The sequence below is a fragment of the Canis lupus genome, chromosome 29 (genome assembly GCF_003254725.2).
Source record: "Canis lupus dingo isolate Sandy chromosome 29, ASM325472v2, whole genome shotgun sequence".
Taxonomy (NCBI): Eukaryota; Metazoa; Chordata; class Mammalia; order Carnivora; family Canidae; genus Canis; species Canis lupus.
Window position 1 is genome coordinate 15,971,379 of NC_064271.1, and position 21,334 is coordinate 15,992,712.

The 21,334-nt window shown below is 40.3% G+C and overlaps 1 protein-coding gene across 14 annotated transcripts in view; it reads left to right on the forward strand.

Moving 5' to 3' along the window:
• TRIM55 (tripartite motif containing 55) overlaps positions 1–21,334 on the forward strand; it is a 44,637-nt gene that overhangs the window by 9,137 nt on the left and 14,166 nt on the right. The window contains exons 4-10 of one of the 14 annotated variants that reach the window (XM_025477864.3): positions 1,179–1,274; positions 12,392–12,625; positions 12,971–12,993; positions 13,097–13,221; positions 14,547–14,803; positions 16,188–16,475; positions 17,828–17,915. In XM_025477864.3, coding sequence (XP_025333649.1) covers positions 1,179–1,274; positions 12,392–12,625; positions 12,971–12,993; positions 13,097–13,221; positions 14,547–14,803; positions 16,188–16,475; positions 17,828–17,915 — 1,111 coding nt within the window. Of the gene's footprint in view, positions 1–1,178; positions 1,275–12,391; positions 12,626–12,970; positions 12,994–13,070; positions 13,222–14,546; positions 14,804–16,187; positions 16,476–17,827; positions 17,916–21,334 lie in introns of all 14 variants that reach the window. The other 13 variants (XM_025477861.3, XM_025477862.3, XM_025477863.3 and 10 more) reach the window with 13 other exon arrangements.

Below are 21,334 nucleotides of genomic sequence, written 5' to 3' on the forward strand. Positions count from 1 at the left end.
GGTGTTCCATAGCCAGTCTTGGAAAAGGGTAAATACAAACAATGGAGTCTCTTTGTGTCAAAAGAGGATTTCTTTTTTTTTTTTTTAATTCTTTATTTTTTAATTTATGATAGCCACACAGAGAGAGGGGGGGGGGGAGCGCGCAGAGACATAGAGGGAGAAGCAGGCTCCGTGCACCGGGAGCCCGACGTGGGATTTGATCCCGGGTCTCCAGGATCACGCCCTGGGCCAAAGGCAGGCACTAAACTGCTGCGCCACCCAGGGATCCTGAGGAGAGGAATTTCAAGTTGGAAATTCTCCCCTAGAATATAAAAAATAGTGAAAGGGAATAAAGTGGAAAGGAGAAAAAATGGGTGGGAAATACCAGGGAGGAAGACAAAACATGAGAGACTCCTAACTCTGGGAAAAGAACTAGGGGTGGTGGAAGGGGAGGTGGGCGGGGGGGTGGGGGTAACTGGGTGATGGGCACTGAGGGGGGCACTTGATGGGATGAGCACTGGGTGTTATTCTATATGTTGGCAAATTGAACACCAATAAAAAGTAAATTTATAAAAAAATAAAAAAGAAAAAAATGTTTAATGTTTAATAAAAAAATGTTTAATAAAAAAACAATAATGATACTAAGAAAAAAAAAAAGAAAGAAAATTCTCCCTTAGAACCAATGACAGTTTCACATTTGCAATGATTTAGTCTAGTATGTATGTCTTTGTGCAACTAGCACATAGAAGGTACACAGTATGTTGGGTAAGTGAATAAATGTGAATTAAAAACTACATTTCCCTAATAAAATGGATCCTGAGTTACGCTAAGAAAATAATTCATTTTCAGTCCCTGAATTTATAAATAATATTCATAATTTCTTAGCCTGAATATGCTATTCTGTATCTATAGTCTATAATTCAGTGTTTAAAATTTTTTTAGCAGGGTCACAGTCTCTTAAGAATTTGGTGAAAACTATAAAATCTCTTCCCAGACAGATGCACCTTTATATACACATCTATACAAAATTTGATTTACAAGGGTAGGTGGTAGACAGACCTTCTAAGCCTTATTGTTATTACCAAGGGTTTCAATGGACCCTGGATTAGAAATCCATGAGGACAATACTGTGATTTATCCAAAATCAGTGATGATAAGAAAACTCCTAAAATCTTGCATCTCTCTTTTCCCTTCATTAGTCTGAGCTAAGTGATGGCATTGCAGTCCTTGTGGGAAGCAATGATCGTGTCCAGGGAGTGATCAGCCAGCTGGAGGACACCTGTAAAACTATTGAGGTAAGTCAGGCAATTCCAACCAAGTATAAACAAAGCCTGAACTCCTGGGGGGTTGTGACTGCCCACTGCCACAGAATCTTTTCTTACAGAATGACCTCCTTCCTCATATAACTCTAAAACATTCTCCTGGCCTCAGGAAGAGAAGGTACCACATTAGTCAACAAGGCAGATTTTGCCACATTTAGTAGGGTGGTTGCGATATTTGTTGTTCTTTTTCAGTCAATCCGTTTTATAAGATTGACTACAACAAAAATCAATCCCCAGTAACAAAAATGAGTGTGGTCCACCATGGTAGCACTATTTCTTTGTGGAAATCCAAACGGTCTTAAGAAATGTTTGTTAATGCTTTAGAAAATCCTGTGCAGGTTCCAGCTGCCTATCTGAGTTCTGTGGGTATGCAAAGTGGATAGCAGGAGGAGAAAGATGTGTATGATGGTAGTTAGAGAATGATTCAGTAGCTGGGAGCTCACTCAGACCTGAGTACTGGCTCATTCATCCCTGCCCTCTGCCTGGCCCAGTGCCCGGCACATAATAAACATTCAGTACAAACTCAATGAACAAACGCATGAATGGCTGGCTGTTTTGCTCACACTTAAGTTTGGCATATAAGAAATACTGTTAATCCACCCTTCCTCAAGATCAAATATAAACTGTGTAATTGCTGAAGGCAAAATGCTTGAAGTCTAAAGAAATTTAGCTATGTGGCAGATATCTTTTTAAGAACTGAAGATTCACAGACTAGTAAAGCCAGGCCCTCATAGAGGGCGGGTGCAAGACAGCTGGGTGAGTGCAGGTCTCTGGAACTGTAACCTGGAGCCATTTATTACCATCTCCCTGCTTTAAATTTTAGGGTTACTTGTTTTTTTCATTTGGACCTCAGATGCAATGCTGAAGCATTATACTGCTTACTCTGTGGCATATTGTCCTTATTGCTATGGGCAAGACACCTCTTGTTAGCTATTTATTTCCTGTTATCCCCATTTCCCACTCTCTTCTCTGTAAATAACCACTCTAATATCTTTGGTGTTCCATTTACCTATACTCCTATAAAATCTTTGTTGTTTTATATTCACATCTTCTACTTTTATAAATGGTATTATGCCGTATTTCTCATTATGCTTCTTTTTTTAAACTAATCATTAGGTTTTAAGATCCATTTTCATGTACATTCAATCCCTTAATTTCTCCTCTGTAAAAATGGGGCATAGTGCCCACTATATAGCGTCACTGTGAGAAATTAAATAAGCATAAACAAAATGCTTCACACAGTGCCTACCATATGGTGAGTGCCTGCCAAGTACCCTGTTTTCATTATTTTATCATTAGAAAGGCAAATTCTATTAAAAGCCAAAGGCTGGTTCCTAGATAATAATTTCAAGACATTGGCCATAATCATCTCATTTTAGATTTACACATCATTAAAATCAATGTCCTCTCTTCTCCATACTTACCTTCCTGAAAAGATCACAATACATCTGGGACCCATTTATAGAAGGAAAGCTTTCTCTGGGTGAAGAGCCCAAAGAGGTTACAAAATGGACAATAGAAACTCTTTTCTTTTTGCTTATTTACAGGAAAGGCCAAGTACAACTTAATCAGTAAGCCATGAATCAGCACTCCAGTGTGGTACCATGTTGAGTCTTGAGCATATAAATAGGAGTATGTTACTTGTGGGCAAGTGAGGTCATCTCTGTACTCCTCTCTGGTCAAGCCTTCATCAGAGTCCTCTCTCGAGGACGGAGAGGCTGCAAAACACAAGCAGGAGAAAAGCTCTGTGGGTCACATTGGGCCTTGAGCAAACAACTCAGGCTCATGTAGCCAGCATCAGAGGACATTGAAAGGACGAGGAGAGATTTGACAACTGGTTTTCTTCCTGGAGGCGGGTCAGACACACAATAGGGAGCAGCTGTTTTCTCTTTCACCGAGAACAAGACAAGAAGGAACAGCTTTGACGTTAAGTCGGCAGAAGAGATTTAGTGCAGATATCAGGAGGAACTTCCGAGCAGTGCATGTCAGGATTACTACCTCTATTATTCCTGATAAAAACATTCATCAAACATGCACACTTTTGTAAGTGCTTTCACAGGTTACCAGAAAAGTGTAATTGTTCCCTGCAGGGCTTTCCGATGAAGCTGTAAATTGGCAGGGGTCGTAAAAATGTCCATCCCTTTTACTTATTTATTTCACTTGAGATTTTACTTTAAGGAGACAAAACAATATAGAGTGTATATATTCATAAATAACCCTTCACAGACATTTAGAGGGGGAGAAAACCCCAGGAACCAAAAGGTCAGGAGCAGTGTGAACAGTGGGACTATATACTCCTTACATATTCCTTATATATTCCTGTATTTCGCATTTTTCTAAAGTGAGCCTGGCATTTTTAATAACCAGTAAAATAAAAAATGAATGAATGTGGCCCAGATAAGCACAGTTCTTTCAGATCAGCTTAGGTGGCTCATCTGGAAATGTATTGGCTCAGAGCCTCATGGAGGTGGTCCCTGATCTTATGATCCCTACTTGATGCAAATAACCTCCCTTTGAAGAGGCCAGAAACCAGAGACACTGCCACAAATGGCCATACGGTGCCCCTGTAATCACCAAGGTGATCCCCATAGAGCCAGGGCCATACCAGTGGGCAAAACATCAGAGGCTCACTTTGTGCATGCCAGCCTGCGAGGCAGCATGCAGTGAAGCACAGCAAGTTCTTGGCTTAGAGTGAAATGGTCCTACCTTGCAGAGCAGGTGAATTCTGCACCAGAGTTTAGGTCACAGAGCTCCTGTGTCTCCCCTTCTCCCTGAGGTGGTTGTTTTCCTTCCTGACTTTGCTCACCACCTGCCTGGAAACATTTTCTGGGAAGCCACCGGTGGCTCCTGGCCAGGGGGTGGGGAGCTGTTGTTAAAGAATTCCCTCTTCTGATTGGTGAAGAACTCCTTAGGGATGGGAAATGGAGTAGTCCCTGGTTGGGCACTATCCTTCCCTAATTACCTCACCTCTTCCCACTTGGGGCCCTGACACCTGCCCTTTGGTAGGAGTGTCCATCCCTTGTACATGTCTAATTTTGTCCTCGATCATGTAATGTCTTGCAGGGCTGGGCTGGACAGGCACTTGGCCCAGGACCAGCCCTGCAGAGCTGCTGAGCTTCTGCTAAATCACCCTGTGGACTCCTTCTTATCTTTTAAAAAATAACGTATACTGTTGATGTGAGTTTCCAATGATTCTGAGTGGCTTTGAGAGGACAACAGTCATGAAAGGGGAGTCTGAACTGTGTCAAAAGGGGAAGTGGCATTTTTTTTTTTCTCATTGCTGTGGGCTGACAGTGGGTAAAGAAGCCTAAAGTCTTTTCAGCATTGCTGGCTGAATGTGGCTCAGACTAAGATGTTCCAAGAGCTCTGGACTGCAGGTTGTTGGAGGGCCTTCTAGGCTGTTTTAGACAAGCCCCGCATGGTCTGGAACTACTTGCCTTTCCAAGCTGGGAAATGTTCTGGGACAGGCTGGGACTCAGAAAGAGGGGTGCTGGTTGGAGTGGACCAGTCCACTGCCTCAGGAGCTCTCTGCTTCCAGAAAAATGTGCTTCGCTTTCCTTCCTCATCCCTAGAAATCAAAACCTCTGTTTTACAGTCTTTATGGAGGGCGATTATCCTATGTCACTGGATACCCAAGAGAGTAGGCTATTAATACTGGCCCTCCTGAGGCAGGCTGGTGGGTAGGCCTAGAAATAATCCTGTTTTTTATGGGTATACATCTAAAGGGAACAGTTACAAGTTGAATAATAAATATTTGATCTTGAGCCTTTCCATTATCTGAAAAATGACAACTTTAATAAGACCCTCCGATGATTCTGCAGTTGAAAACAAATCTATTGTATTTCCAAAACAATAATTTTATCCAAACAGCTTTTGGGATATTGTCAGTGCAGTTACAAATATGAAGTATAAAAATAGTAAGAACCATGTTAATAAGCATGCTGGAATTTTTAAGGCAATATTTTAAAAGAATAGGTTTCAGAGTTTGAATTTTAGCTGTTATTTAATTATATGACCTGGGGAAGTTACTTAAGCTCTTTGTCCCTCAACTTCCTCACTGGTACAGTGGGGTTAATAATATATTCTTCACAGTGTTATTGTGATGACTAAGTTGGGATAAGAGGCACATGCCAGAGGCTTGATAAGTGTGTTACCTCATATTATTCTCACAGCCAGCTTGAAAAGAACACACTGTAATGATGCTAATAGTTGTTTGAACCACTGGAGCATCTGGAGCATCTTTTAAGTGGTGTCAGAATAAGACTATCAGGGTCTTGGTGGATTATGATGTGGGGGTAAGCAACCTCCTTCAGATGGAAAAACTGAACATGAATGGTAGAAGATATTAGTCCTATTATTTATCTAATAGGTAAATATTTACTATATTTATAATTAATATAAATAGATAATATATATTTATAGAAGAAGCTTGGAGGTAACTTAAAATATTGGCAAAAGTAGATGAAGACTCTTCTGGGAAATGCGTTGACTCTCCAACATGAACAGGAGCAAAATAAACAACTGCTCAACTCGCCATGGTCTTGTGGCTTTCACTGAATCCAAGAGCTCAGGTCAGGATAGGCTTGCAGGGCTCTCTGACTTAGAGTTTACTCATGGAGCTTCTAAATGATCTGGACAAACACTCCAGGAGTAAGCTTTAGAGATCCCATAAATTAGAAAATAATTGTGCTAACATGAAGCGGGTGGCAACATGGTATGATAGAAAACAGCATGAGTTTGGGATTCCCCAGTCCCACGGCCATGGGGTAGAGTTGCTTGGCTGAGCACTGCACAAGGGCACCCCACTGACAGGAAAGGGGCCAAACTCCAGCTCCGGTACCTGGAAAGAACATGTTATTCTCCTTTGTCTTTTTTAGTGTAGACTGGCGGAGACCCAGCTTCTCACCTGAGTCTGCCCTCATGGGACTTCTCCCAACTGCTAGGAATTGGGGCTTTATGAGCAAAGGTTTGGCTGATTTCCTCAGGAGTATCTTCCTACTTTAATATAGTTCTTTATTTATATTATTAATCTGCTGTCTGCTTTTTTCCCCTTCTTTTGGGGGTGGTTGGGGGAGAAAACCCTATTTGGCTTAATGCAGAGAATTCTGAGGTACTGTATTTCAAATGAAGCTGAGTGTGGACTTCCAGACGCAGAGCCATAGCACCAAACAAGCCTGTGTGTCGATGAGTGGTGGAGGAATGTGGTAGGGTATGTGAATGAGCTGGGTAGAGCCACAGTTGCTCAGTGACAAGTGGTGGGCTAAGAGCTTATCTTCAGCTCTATTTTGGTCACAGAGGCAAGTTCCTTACATGGTAAGAGCAGAGGTTCCAATTGTCTTAGGTTTTCCTGTCATAGCCCTGGCACATTCCCAAGCTAGGATTGACATTGCAAGGCCAGGACATATAATTTATGTCTTCATGCTGTAGATGACCACTCTGAAACTCACCAGGAGTGGAAAGAGACATCTTATAGACTGAAGACTGCAATATCTCTACATTTACCTCAAGATGTAGAGTCTTGGAACTGTACAGTCAAAAGGGACTCTGGCAATCACCCAATCCCATCCCTTATTGTACAGATAAGAAAAATGTCCTGAGGCTAAGTGGCTTCCCTACAGTTGCATAGTTGTTCTTTGCTGTTCTCTTTTGAGTACTGAATGAAGCAGAGGCTTGGAGTATCTACTGACATATCTATTTTATGGGAACATAGAAACTTTTGAGGACTGAATATTCTTAGATACAAGTCATATTTCATTCATTCACTCAATCATTCAGACTATCTTTCTTGTGTGTACACTCCATGCCATACTCTGCACACATAATGCTGGGAAGTGGTGATGAACTAAATAGAAAAGGTTCCTGTTCTCAGAAAGGTTTTGTTCTGGTAGGGAAGTTAGACAATAAAACCAATAAATGACAAGATCATTTCAGAGAATAATAAGTCTCTGGGGAAAAGGTAAGCCACTGAAAATCCAGTCATTAGAAACAATGGAATGATGGTACTTTGAGTGGTGGGCTATATACTCTTTAGTAAAAGATTGTCTATTGTTGATTTTTTTTTCCCATGGAATGCTTCTCTTTGCAGCTGCATAAATTGTATCTTATCGCCACTGGAATATAAATGAGGTTAAAAATTAAAGTGTGTCAGTTTTAACATTCCTACGAAAGCAACAGCTAAACAATGGGTTTTAGAGAAATATTAAAGGCTACCTACTCACTTCTAAGGAAATGACCAAATGATTACTTGATTTTTTTCTTTTTAGCCAGATACTATGAGATTGGTTAGAAACAGATATTCCACCTGTCATCATTTTACCATTTGAATATGAACAGCATAATTTTCCCTTTATAAAATCACCCATTTTTGGTATATTGCATCCATACTGGGCTCACCTCAGAGATGGGATGAATCTTATTTTTATTCAAGGACTACAGACAACTTTTATTTGGTTCTTCTAAGAAGCCAATATATATAACTGTCCTGGCAGACCCAGGAGGTAGGTCACCTTGCAGTGGAGGCTATGCATCAGAATATGCTTAGAGGCACATACCTAGTGCATTTATGATGGAAGTTATTCAGTTGCTAAATGCACTCACACAGGTGCACATGTGTCTACACACAGGACACAGGGACTGGAGATATCAAAAGAAAGAAAATGGAGAATATTTTTAAAAGATAAACTTTGAAGGTCAAGAGGTATATATCTCGATTCAATTAGTATTCAGAGAAGTGGGGTAGGGGGAAGGTACACAGCCAAGAACTTTTACTGAAGCCTTTTCTTTTTCTTTCTTTCTTTCTTTCTTTTTTTTTTACCAAGCTTTTAACTGAAATAAGTGAAAAAGAATCTTAAAAGCAAAAAGAAATCTTTGAGGTGAGGAAGTTTTTGCAGAGAAGAGATAAAGATGGTTGCTATCATGCTTTTGCAGGTAACATTCATCCTTTAAAGTGTGCTACCTGCAGACATTTTGATAATGTGGTAGTCCACATTTTTCCCATTCCATTTTTCAGGTTACTAGAAAGTCACTGTTGAAAGCATTTCAGGTCCACATTTACAAAGGCACAGTAGGTACTGAAATTCAGAGTAATCACTATCACTAGTGAGCTGGCCTCTAACAGCATATTTTTCTTTCATGGCATATACCTGTTCCCTAATTACCTCAGAGGGTGAGTCGATAAGCTGAGGTGTTTATTGTTAACTGACTTTCATAGCACTTTGAAGGTCTTGCAGTCCAGAAGGACAGAAGGGTGCCCACCTTAGTCTCTCAGGTATTGCTTCTACCTCAGAGGGCATGAAAAAAATAGAAGAAATTTAATTTCTTCAAATGAGTATTTCTCATTTGAATCTGACATTAGGTTAACCTGAACATCTTAAGTTCATTTCTAAAAGTCTGTAAGTACTAGTTTCATAATTTCAAGAAAGAAGCATATTTTTCCTATTTTAGAAACAGATTTGTCTGACTCTTACCATACTTTACATAGGATTATACTAAAGGCACATTAGGAAGAGAAAAAAGAAGTGAAGGGTTTTTGTATTAGAAATTAGAAAATACAATAATTTTTCTACCCTTCTCATGAACACTGAAAAATTCTGGCAGGTTTTTAGATCTTGTAATGCCTAATACATAGTAATTAGTGAATTTTGCTGAAGAATGAACTAATGAATATAATTCTGAAACAATTTGAGGTTTCTTTAAAAATCTACTTGCTGCAGAGTTGATTTGTTAAAGACATAAGTTCAGTTTACAGTAGTTCACATAAAATTTTTTTCAAGTTACTTTCAAGTATTTCATAGTAGGGTATATAGTAGGAATAGTTTTGACCCAGGAGTACAAAGCCCTTGGCTCTAGGCCAGGCACCAACAATAAATGGCAGAATGGCCTGAGAAAGTGATTTAACTCTGCTGGGCTTAAGTTTCCACATGAGTGAAATGATCGATTTGCAGCAGATTACTTCTGATATTCATGCAACTTCAAAATTCCACAACTAAATAATTCAAATTAAGGAAAATTGGATCTAAATTTAATAGCACTGATGTAGTACCTATAATGTGTCAGGTGATGTTATAAGTGCTTTATTCAGTATGTAGTCATATAATAATAATAATCTAACATATACTCTGCATGGGGTAGCATTTCCTACACTGTAAATAAGTAATTAATAGTTGCTATTAAAATGATAGTAATTTCATTAAAATTAATATAGTACAAATCATTAAAAACCAGAATGAAAATAAAATAATACTTGGAATTGAAAAATAATGTAAAAATAAAATGGTTATTTCATTTAAACCACTAAATAAAACACTAGCCATTACACATGACTTTACATCAGTCTCATTATAAATAATTTGGGTTTTGTGAACTTGAATATTCTCACACATACTAAATCATATAGAAGAAAACTTTTGAGAAACAAAAATATTCTACCAGTATCATATATCAATATTCATTATATATGTTTCAAGTGCACAATTCCTTTTAGAAAAATAAGCTACAAATCCTTATGTTTGCAATAAACAGTAGAGCTTCTGAACATCAAAGAGGCATATTTCAGGAATGCATTGGGCACAAGGTTGCCTTTGAGCTTAGAACAGAAAGCATTAAAGTGAAAGAAAGTTTGATTGGGAAGCTACTAACAGGCTTCACCAGTTCTGAGGTCTCATAATAGTCCAAATCTCAAGGTAAAGGGCTGGAAATGGATGCAAATTTGGCGAGCCCAGTGATTTCCACATCTGGACATGCTTTGTGGGCCCTTGTCCTATTACTCTGACAACTGTCAAGGCTCCATGGATTTTAATCCCATCCTCATACCTCCTCTGCTCCTGCTCTTCCTTTATGGCCAGAGTTGGGCACCACTTCATAAGAAGCTTTTCCTGAGCCATCCACCCCTCCCTGTTCCCCTTGAATGTCCCCTGCTGGCATGCTTCTATAAAACCTGGTATAAATCTCTAACATATTTGAATTATTCAGCTTACCAGGTTGCTGTTATGTTATTGATCCATAGTCCTTCTCTCTTGGTGAACCTGAGCTCCTTGAGAACAAGAATTATGTTTTAGTTCATTGTTGGGTCCCCAGAGCCTTGCATAGTGCTTGACACAAATGACACATTTAGGAGTTGATTGCTAAATGAATGAATGGATGGCTACATGACAGCATTAACTAGTAATTATTACTAAAATGGTTAAATCATTGGATGTCCTTCATGCATTGTTATTGATCAGAAAATATGATAAGGATTGACTGTGTTCCAAAGGAGGCAGTGAAGTAAGGTGTGTGTATTTCCTGCACATTTGTGGAGTATCTTCATAACCAACAATTTGGTTTAGGTTACCCTATTTCCCCCTTACTCTAAAAATAGTAGAGAAATTGGAGGAAAATGAAACGCAGTTTTAAAAAACATGTTCAAATATGTACACTGAACATCTGTTGTCCAAAGTGATGTATGTCCTAGGCAGACCCAGATTCTATCCTTAAAGAGACTATACTTTAGATATTTAAGGAACTCATGTAAAGGATGAAAGAGATACTTGACATCTAAGAGACCAGTGTTTACTAAATGAAAGAACATGTAAGAAGGGTCACAAAGGTTGGAGATGTCAGATAAATTGGCTGGATTCCTAAGAAGCCCCCACCAGGCAGGAAAGCTACATTGCATCATTGTGTCTCGAAGTCTGTTCTCAGCTGTAAAGGTCACGGACCCAGAGATGGTCAGGTCCAAGGAGATATATCAAGCTTACTGGAGCTTGAGATACCAAAAGGCCAATAGCCAGGCAAACCAAAAGCTAATTATGATTTAAACATGGACTCAGAGAAGGGAGCTAGATGATGCTGGAGATGCTTCAGCCACACAATGCAAATCACAAGGCTGACTTTCCATGCAGGCTTTCTCTCGGGGAATCAAAGACTAGATTCAGTATTTCCCCATCTTAGACGATATTGGATGAATAGAGGACCAGGCGGATACAGGTGCATGTCATTGGTGATAACTATTATGGGATTTCAGAAGAATGAAAAAATGGCATTCAGTCATAGAGATCAAAAAACATCTTATGAGAGAAGGTGGTGTTCCAACAATGTATTTAAGATTACTTAGAGTTTGCAACTGTGAATAAGGAAGGAACATCCTAAACAGAGGGGAAATGATGAGCAAAGAAAGTGAATGATTTGTTTTTGCTGGACATGGGGTATGTGATGAAGAATAGTACAATATTATGAAGGAAGGCTGGTACCAGATTATGGAGAAGCTGTAAAGTCAGTTATGAAGCTTAAATATTATTCTTTGGGCAATGAGTAGTCAGAGAGAAAGTACTGTACCCCAGGGAAATGTACTCCAGGAAAATGAATTCAGCTGTAGTGTATGAGTTTGCTTGAAGTAAATTCCAGATGCAGAGACCAATGGGAAGCCTTAGAATTTCCATGGGAGGACTGAAACTGGGACAAGGATCAGTGCAGGTGGAGTAGAGAGAGACTGAAGGATACAAACCAGGAAGTATCATGGTGTTTTCCTTACACATACACACATACTTACACTCACACACATATACTCACACTCACACTAAGGCAAAATATTAACCCATAAGCTGTCTAACCAACACAAAATTTTTTAAAAACTTGTTCCTAATTTCTATGAAATTCTCCATTTTATAAAGAACATAGTGAGAAATCATTGATCCATTTAGCAAATTCAGCTGACTTTGGATTGTATGAGTATCACATTTGATAAAAATGAGATCTTCAGGATACCTGGGTGGCTCAGCGGTTGAGCTTCTGCCTTTGGCTCAGGGCATGATCTCACATCGGGACCGAATCCCACATCGTGCTCTGTGCGAAGAGCCTGCCTCTCCCTCTGTCTGTGTCTCTGCCTCTCTCTCTGTGTCTCTCATGAATAAATAAATAAAACATTTTTAAAAAAATATTAAAATAAGGTCTTCAAAGCATCAACACAATAGGAATCTATATCTAAGGGACAGCTTCAAGGAAAAAAAATACCCTATATAAGTAAATTTTCTTATCTCCTAAAACGTCCAGGCGATTTCTCCAAATAGACACTCTTTCAAACACTTTCTAACATGAGCTAACCCAACTAACAGGAATGCTGCAGAAAACAGAAGCAGGAACTTTGTGAGAAGTTTGATTACCTGTATGGCATCCTGGAGGAGAGGAAAAATGAGATGACCCAAGTCATTACCCGAACCCAAGAGGAGAAACTGGAACATGTCCGTGCTTTGATCAAAAAGTATTCTGATCATTTGGAAAACGTGTCAAAGTTGGTTGAATCAGGAATCCAGTTCATGGATGAGCCAGAAATGGCAGTGTTTCTGCAGGTAAGTATCCTTTTGGTACCTAATAGAACTAACCAAGAAGGTGGGTGCTGGAAAAGTAGTTGTCATCATATTTTTGTAATTTTATGTACATCTCATTTTGATTTATTTTACCAAGTAAAACATAAGGTTATTTTGTGTTCATATCTCCATCTGCTTAAACAACTTCATAAGCATATATTCAAGGGACCATGACATCACTTAAATATAAGAGGGTTTTGGTATAAAACAGCAGTTATTCACGGCATTTAGAAACTAAGCTCTGAGATTTTCCGAGTCAGCAGAGGAAAGAATTAAGTCTTTGATGAAAAGAATTTAAGTAGGCCTGTCTTTTGTTTGCTTTCACAGAATGCCAAAACCCTGTTACAAAAGTAAGTAATTTTCATTTTATGGAAAAATGCATACTTTTCATTTTTACCCAAGGCTATCAAACATTAAACAGTGACAGAAAGTGGTGACTTGTCTTTGTTGCAGAATTTCTGAAGCATCGAAGGCATTTCAGATGGAGAAAATAGAACATGGTTATGAGAACATGAACCACTTCACAGTCAACCTCAATAGAGAAGAAAAAGTAATACGCGAAATTGATTTTTACAGAGGTTTGTTTTTCTTGTGACCATTTGGCCAAAATTGCAGGTGTGTGAAAGCTGCAGATGGGTTCAGCAGAAGAAAGGGGGATTCAGAATCATCTCCAGAATGGATGCCGACAATTATACAAGGATCATAATCCAATGTGAAACTCTATTTCATTACAAATTCGTATAGTTGATTGACAGTATTTATTTAGCTTTGCACAGCAAAACACCTATTATTATAATGCCATTATTGGGCATTTGACTCTGAGTAGTGAAATACTTAATAATTGATGGTGATGGTGATGTCTCAACATCAACCCTACACAGGGTGTTAACCATAATGATGTGAAGTGTCAAGTGCAAGGTTAAAGATGAGATAAAAATAAAACGTGGAAGACATTTGGATAGACATTGTAGCACATCCACTTAATCAGACTTTAGAGGGCAAGAAAAGTAATGAGTCACAGAATAAGTCACACCTGGAAACAAAACTGGCTCTATGTGACCAGCTGTATTTCATGAGTTATAAATGTATCCCTACCATTTGGTCCAGAGATCACCCTCCTGGAAATCTGTCCTCATGAAATAATTGAAAAGAGAAAAATAACCTTGGAGCTGACCAAAACTTTGATTGTCTTGATTCATCCTAGCCCATCTAGATGACAAGGCTCTTTGGCTACACCATTAATAATGCTATGAAGTTGTATCAGTGTGTACAGAAGTAAGTTTAGAAGCAAACCTTCAGGATGAATCTTATTAAAAAATTCCTTAATATTGTTTCTCCTTAATATTGCCTGAGGGACTATTAAGATCAATGTGTTAGGAAAAGAGTGATAGTATTAACTGTGGCAAAAGTCAGCATTCACTGGATAGAGGAGGTAAGATATTAAAACAAGTCAAGGGTTTTGTATGTTTTCTGAGATAGGGAAGAAAGTTGCATTTCCACTTAATTCGACAGACATAAGTAAGTGACAGTCCCAGTCCCAACCTTCCAGGAGCTTGCAGATGTGACAGGGTATGGTGTAAATGTGGCCGGGCTATGGGGGCGGGGGGTGGGGGGATGATGGCAGTGGTCAGGTGCATGGTGCATGGTAATAGTAAGGACTGCACTTTGTATTGGGGAGGGAACAAGGAAGATGATGGTGATTGGGCCCATCTTCACATTTCTTCTGTCCACATTTAACTAGAAGCACAAGCCCCAGCATGGCATACTTGGGCCATAGTCCAGTGTCTGATGGAGAAGATTTTCCTAGCCCTGACCTTAATCTGGGCTGTAAGTACTGGCTATTAATTGATTTCATAGCTGCAGTGGTAATTATAATGATTTAAAAAACATATTATCTTACCAGAAGATGAAGATGAAGAAGGAGAAGGGGAAGAAGGAGAAGGAGAAGGAGGAGGAGGAGAAGGAGAAGGGGAGGAGGGAGAAGTGGAAGAGGTAGAAAATGTTCGAACAGAGTCATCAGGAGAAGATGAAAGTCCGGAGAAAGCCTTGGAGCCCTCTCAGCTGGCCTCAGAGCTCCAGGCTGCCCCAGGGGCACTTCTGGTTGCCTCTCCAGAACCACCTCCAGCCCTGCCACCTGTTGCAGAGGCCCCTGTGACACAGGTAACTATTCACCGATTCTGTCCTACAGGACACACAGGTGTGTCTCCTTGCTGAATAGCCTAAACAATTTATTCTACCTTAAGAAAAAGGTAGCTGTAGCCCAGAAGTTTGTATGTGGAAGACAAAAAGAATTCAGAGCAGTCACAATGTCAGAGGGAAAAGTCCTCTAGGTTATTCAATGGGTTTAGAGTTGTTATAACCAGTTGATGAGACCGAGTTTCACACAATTTTCCCACCAAGAGCACCCTCAACCCTGAGGCAATCTTTGGAAAAACTGCATGTAGGGGAGAGGGGTATGTGTGTAACATGTTAGTTCTTAGATTGCCAATGTCATGAAGATTGGGTCTTCTCTGAATACAGCTATGGGGTAGAGGGTAGGAAATAATCTAAGGTGAGAAATAAAAATGATCACACCTTCAGAATCCTAATTTTCTGTAGATGATAAAGAAAGTAAATATAAAAGTCATGCTAGTTTATGTCCCTGTCATTGACCCTGACATGTAACTGTATCTTTCGTGGAGTGAACAAATAGCATCTAGTTTTCTGTGTATCTGTCATTTGATGAGATTATGTTTAATGATTATACAAATTTCTTAGGAGGTAACCCATCCCAAATCCTGTATCTGACTGGCTGGTTCTTAGTTTTTGAGATGTCACCGCCCAGTTTTCATGCCTTCGTGCTGATTTCATGACAACTTTGGCAGAGGTCTCCACCTGTGGACTTTGTGGGCAATGTAGCTTCACCAAAAACCAGCCCTGGTTTGGCACCTGCTCTCAAAGTGGATGCAATTACCTGTAGAAACAAAACCTCAGAGGGGAAACCCTGAATTAGAGAATTATATTCTATGCTCGGTCTCCATAGGAAACCAGGCTGAAATACTATTTATGGTTCCTAGAATCTTGACATTCTGGGTGTACCGATTGTGCTGGGTTCGAGCTGTGCTAACCAAATGAGAATTGGATTTGATCAATAAGATCAATTTGGGATTTTAGAAAAGAGGTTTGGGGAGCCCATTTAGAATGTCAAAAAAAGTAATTGTGGCCAAGAGTTTGACCTTTTTGCTCTATCAGATGTTTTAGAAGCAAACTTCATTTTAGGCATCTGCTGTCTGTCTGCCCAGGCTACCATCTAGTGAGGGACAAGCCCAGCAGAGAAGAGGGGGCACGTGTAGGTTCCCAGATGGAGGGGCGCTGGCAGCGCTGACCCTCCTTTACTGCCTGTAGAGGGGTGGGATGCGCTAAACCACATGCTAAATCAGGCAGTGCACAGAGAGCTCAGTTTTCAAACCCAAAGGGAACTAAAACCAACTGCTTTTTCTTCTTCTTCTTCTTCCTCTTCTTCTTCTTCTTTTTTTTACTTTTGAATGTATCTGTCCCGATTAAGGGGGAGGTGGTGCCCACTGGCTCTCAGCAGACCACAGAGTCTGAAACTCCAGTCCCTGCAGCAACGGACACTGCGGATCCCTTGTTTTACCCTAGTTGGTATAAAGGCCAAACCCGGAAAACCACCACCAACCCACCTTCCACCCCAGGGAGCGAAGGTCTGGGACACATAGGGCCTCCTGGTTCTGAGGATTCGAATGTGCAGAAGGCAGAAGTGCCGGAAGCTGCAGCCAGTGAGAGGGCAGCAGTGAGTGGTAAGGAAACTAGTTCACCTGCAGCTACTTCTCAGGTTAGTGTTGATGCTCTTGTGTCTGAATGCTCCCCCGTGCCACCTAGCGTCTTGCTGGGACCACAGCAACAAAGAAGGGCTGCCGAAGGGGCAGAAAGGAACCATGGCTTGGGGAAAAAAAAAACAGAAAACCACTCATCCCACAATTTGGGCTGGGTTTTTTTTTTTTTTTTTTTTTTATTCTTTTTAAGGCTGGGAAAACAAAAAAAGGAAACACACGGACTTCACGCTACCCATATGTGGTGACCTCACACCTGGCTTCCCAGGGGAGGGGTACCAGCAAGCCTGGCCCTGAAGCATGCAGTTGAAAGCTGCTTTGTCTGCGGTGACTGGCTGCTGCCCCAGGCTCCCCTTTGCAAAGGCCACTTGCCCTTGCTTAGCCGTTTTTGTGTCCTCCTTGGGCTTCCAAAGACTAATCACCTGCTTCTGTGTCATTCCCAGCAACCCTGAAGGAACACATTTGAATTGAGTTCTAAGTCTGCTCTGGAAAATAACCTTTGATTGATTCATGGATTCTGGGAGTGTGCTGGCTATGGCTAGAAAAAGATAGTCTTGGCTTGATTAAACCAGCTCTTCCTAAACATGTGCTGCTGGGAGCAGAAAAACACAGGTTTTCCTACACTGGGATTTTTTTTTAAGGGCCACTTAATACTTTTTTTCCTTTTTATAATGTACTTTGAAGGCCATATCTTTTTCCCACTATGGGTTAGATGTTTGCATGGCTCAAAGATTCCATAGAAGAAATATTCTATCATTTCTTCACAAGGAAGAATGCTCATGGTTGCTCCATACCTATGAACATTCTTAAATGATGTGTGGATACGAGTGTTGTCCAGACAAGGAATGTCAAAGAAATATTCCCTGGTTCCGTGCTCCTGGGTCACCAGGTGATTACGAACAACAAATACATTTTTCAAAAATCAGAATATTTACTTATTGTCTTGACTGTATCTGCTTAAGCGAACCTTAATTTCATGAGGTAATAAAAGGAAGTTATTTTTGGAAAACTGAAAGTAACATGCTTTTGTGTCATATACTTATTTTCACAAGTGAAAAATGACAAAAATAATGTGAGGAAACATTTTGAGGTAGTTTTTAGGTTAAAAATATAGTGTAAAGTTTTCTAGAAAATTTAAAGGAACTTTTATTTCTGGAAAGTTCACTGGATTTCTTACATATTTAGTGGAAGTTGAGTCTGGAGGAGCTGTTTTGTGAAAACAGTGGTGCAATAAATACCCCATAATAGGAGCATTTCACAGGGCTCCAAACCAAAACGCAAAATCCATCTAAATGATGTTGAAAAATATTATTTGTGATAATATCAGTGAAGCTTTCTTCTTGTTTTCTCACAGGAGTTAGCAATCTGCCTAGCACTTTTGGCTTTTCTTATACTTCACTACATCTGGCGTCAGATTCAGTGCTTGATTTTTACTTTAATGGGTAGGAAATATTTTCTTTTCCCTTAACTAACATCTCATGTAGTTTCTTCCATAATGTTCCTACTCTGTAGGCTCAGAGATAAATTTCTACTCAACTTTGAGGTTCAGCCATTTAAAAAGAACCGAGTTCTAGATAATATTCATGGCTTCAAGCTCCCTATGATGCAATCACCTCAAGGTGCCTTCCTGAGGAGAATTGCTCCATTATCTAATCCTGCATGGAGGGGAATCCTGACTCAGAACAGTAACTCAGTGGGCAATTATTCAGTAATCCAGGAAGAGTGGACCCTCCAAAACGACCATTAGGGGAGGCCAGTTTCAGGAATATATAGGGTTTTCCTAGATTAAGTAGGTACATTTCATTTGCTTACGCCAGAGGAACCCAGGATGTGGCCAGATGACTCCTGTGAAAGATACCCAGGCAATTCTTGCACTGGTGGGCAGGTGGGCCAGGTGACTTCTCAGTTCTCTTTGAGTCCATCAGACTCTACAGTCTTTCCTGAGAGAGAAGATCTCTGAGAGAAAGGTATCCCGGATGCAGCAACATCAAGGAGATTGTAGCCAGGTGAGATCTGAATAAATAAAAAGCAGGAAGATCAATGTTCATCTAACCAGACATAATGAATAAGAACCAAAGAAAAGTCATAAAGGCAACAGCCTTTATTTTTGAGACACCTTTCACATAGCCAAGCCTTTTCTTAAATACTGTTACAAGATTTGTTTAGGAACTGGCATCTTAGTCCTTAAATAGCCCTTTGAAGATTATCAGTTTAATAATATCTAAAGATTTAAACCTCATGTCCTTTTGAGTAAATGACCCTGCTGAACCTGAGGCCCAGCTCCCTATGCCTGTAGCTCAGAAGCAATTCAGGGTGACTGGTGCTGAAAGGCCTCAGCTATTTCTGGCTCATTGACTTTTTCGTGAGTTGACATTGACTCTTCTGGAAGCTCCCATCATAGTTCCTTTCTGCCTCATTAGCTGTATGTTCAGCAATGACAGTAGGATCTCCATGGGTCCCTGTCATGTCTGTAACTATGTGTGAGTAGGATTCTCCCCCAATGTCTAATAGCCAGAAACCTGTGTACCCTAGAATGTTCCTAGTGTCCTTATAGTCTGCTTATTATTTGTGGTGAAGAGCAGTGGGCAGAAGTATTGGCCATGGGCTCAGTGGGGCAAATGGGAGAGAGAGAGAGAACTCCATATTTTATGGGAATATCCTGAGTAACCGTGGATCTGAATAATTGTCTGAAGAGTTCAGTTTACATTCTGAGAATTCAGGTTTTGGGGTTTGTTGCCAGATATTCTTGTAATGCTTCTCTGAGGCTGCAGGGGGAGAGTCATGCTTCTTGTCTGCCATCCACTGAGTCCATGTCACCTACCCTGACATTCACACGCCTGTCTGCTAAGATAAGGGTGAGGCCTATGGGAGTGCATTGGAGTACGGTGATTGGCATTCACTATTGCAAAGAATATGGACAGATCAATAGAGACCTCACCATAGTATCAGATTCCTGGCCTCTGTAAATTTTTTGCAGGCCTGCTTTACTTTTACCACCTCAGAACCCAACTCACTAGATTAATATTTGTCTAGTGCAAAGTTAGCTTATTGGAATTTCATACTTTATCATTAGTCTTTCCGTGGACATTTAGGATGTGATACAGAAGTTCTCCTTTATTTCCAGGTGGTCTTACCTCTCCTTACTACATGTTAGGGAATAAGGTTGCCTTAGAATCTCAAGCATCTCAGGCTCATATACTGATCTGTGAACTCACTAAAGTCACCTTCAAACTTTTAAGAAGGCAAATGTTCTGTTTCCAGGTGCTTTCTTCACAGCTATTTATACAGTAATACCTGCCCTTGCCTTTGCTGCCTGTGATTTCTGATTCCATACAATCTCCACTTTCTCCTGTACCTTCTCTCTTCACCTAATTACATAGGCAGATTATGAGTTAGAAACCGGTCACGGCAAAAACCAGACATCAGCAGTCTCCACCAGTGGTGAACTGGGATTCTGCTTTTTGTTAGATCTGAGAAGCTTTGTTGCCTTCCCCACCTTCATTCTTGAAAAAAATAAATAAATAAATTTCTCAACAAGTTTTGTCCTCAGCCTTGTGGCAAAACTGAATCCCATAGACAAGAGACTCTTCTGCAGGATGCACTTTGAATCCTGTAATATCCTATTTCTCCCAGAAAACCCCTGGACATGAACTGGTCTTTAGCTGCAAAATTGCCCTCTAAGTTTCCACCTTTCTAGGCCATACCTGCTGGATGCTCAGTCAATGCAAAGAGAATTTGGGGAAAATAGCATTTGATCTACTTCATACGTTAACTTTTAAATTAATTTGAAAAAGTGACATAGTCAATATTAGAGGACAGGGCAATAATAAAGTGGGAAGAGGGCAGATCAGCTGCCCTTGGACAGCAGTCTCTGTGAGCCTCATCTCCTGGGCATGTCTTCTTGAGGCCGTTTCTGGGCCCAGTCTGCTTCCCTCCTTTGCCCTTTCTCTTCCTATACAACTTACATGCAAACCATACCTGGGTGTTGAGACAAGGACCACTCCCACCACCCACACCTATGGACAATTGAGTATTTTATTGAAATACATGTGGCAGATTTTCCAGAGGTGGGAGCAGCAACAATGAAAGACCTTCCCTATTCCCCTTCCTCCCTTCCTAATGAAGTTTACTGGCCTGATGTGGAAGAATTTATCCAATTTGTTTAATGAGAGCTGCTCAGGGAACAGAGATTTCCAGAGAAATGTCTTCCTATATGGTGGATTAAGTTGGCAGCTGCTCTGGCTGATACTTGAGCTGGACTATGGCAGCTGCCTCAAGGTCAGAGGACCTTCCATCCCCGGCTCCACATCCTAATGAGAGTCAGTTGCTTTGGAGATAGGGACTTTGACATTAAAATCTCTGCAATTTCTGCCTCTATAAAGAACCAGAATTCATAGATTTCACCAGAGTATGAAGTTGTGGTCACCAGAGTATGAAGTTGTGGTTATAAGAGAACCTAAAAAGTTTTACTATATCATAGCTATTTTTTTTTTTTTTTAAAGAATAGGATAGCTCCTTTTCACATTCCTTTCTTCAAGCCTGAAAATAGATAAGTTGGGTAGAAATCCTACTAAGTTTTAGGCGCTGGAAGGATCCATGAAATCAGTAAAAAGGACTTAGGTTCCTGTCCTGTTGCTTCTCTACACCGACTCTGGGCATTTATTTTCTTTGAGCCTCCATTTTCTCACTGGGATAATGAAGCAACTACTCAAAGAAAAGGTCTATCTATTGACACAGTGGAGAGTGAAAAACTTTATACTAAGAATTTTATAATTGTTTCAGGATGTTTTCATTGGGAGGGTTACAGACTCAGGCCTGACATAAGCCACACTTAGGGACAGTAGTAACAGGTTCGCAGTGA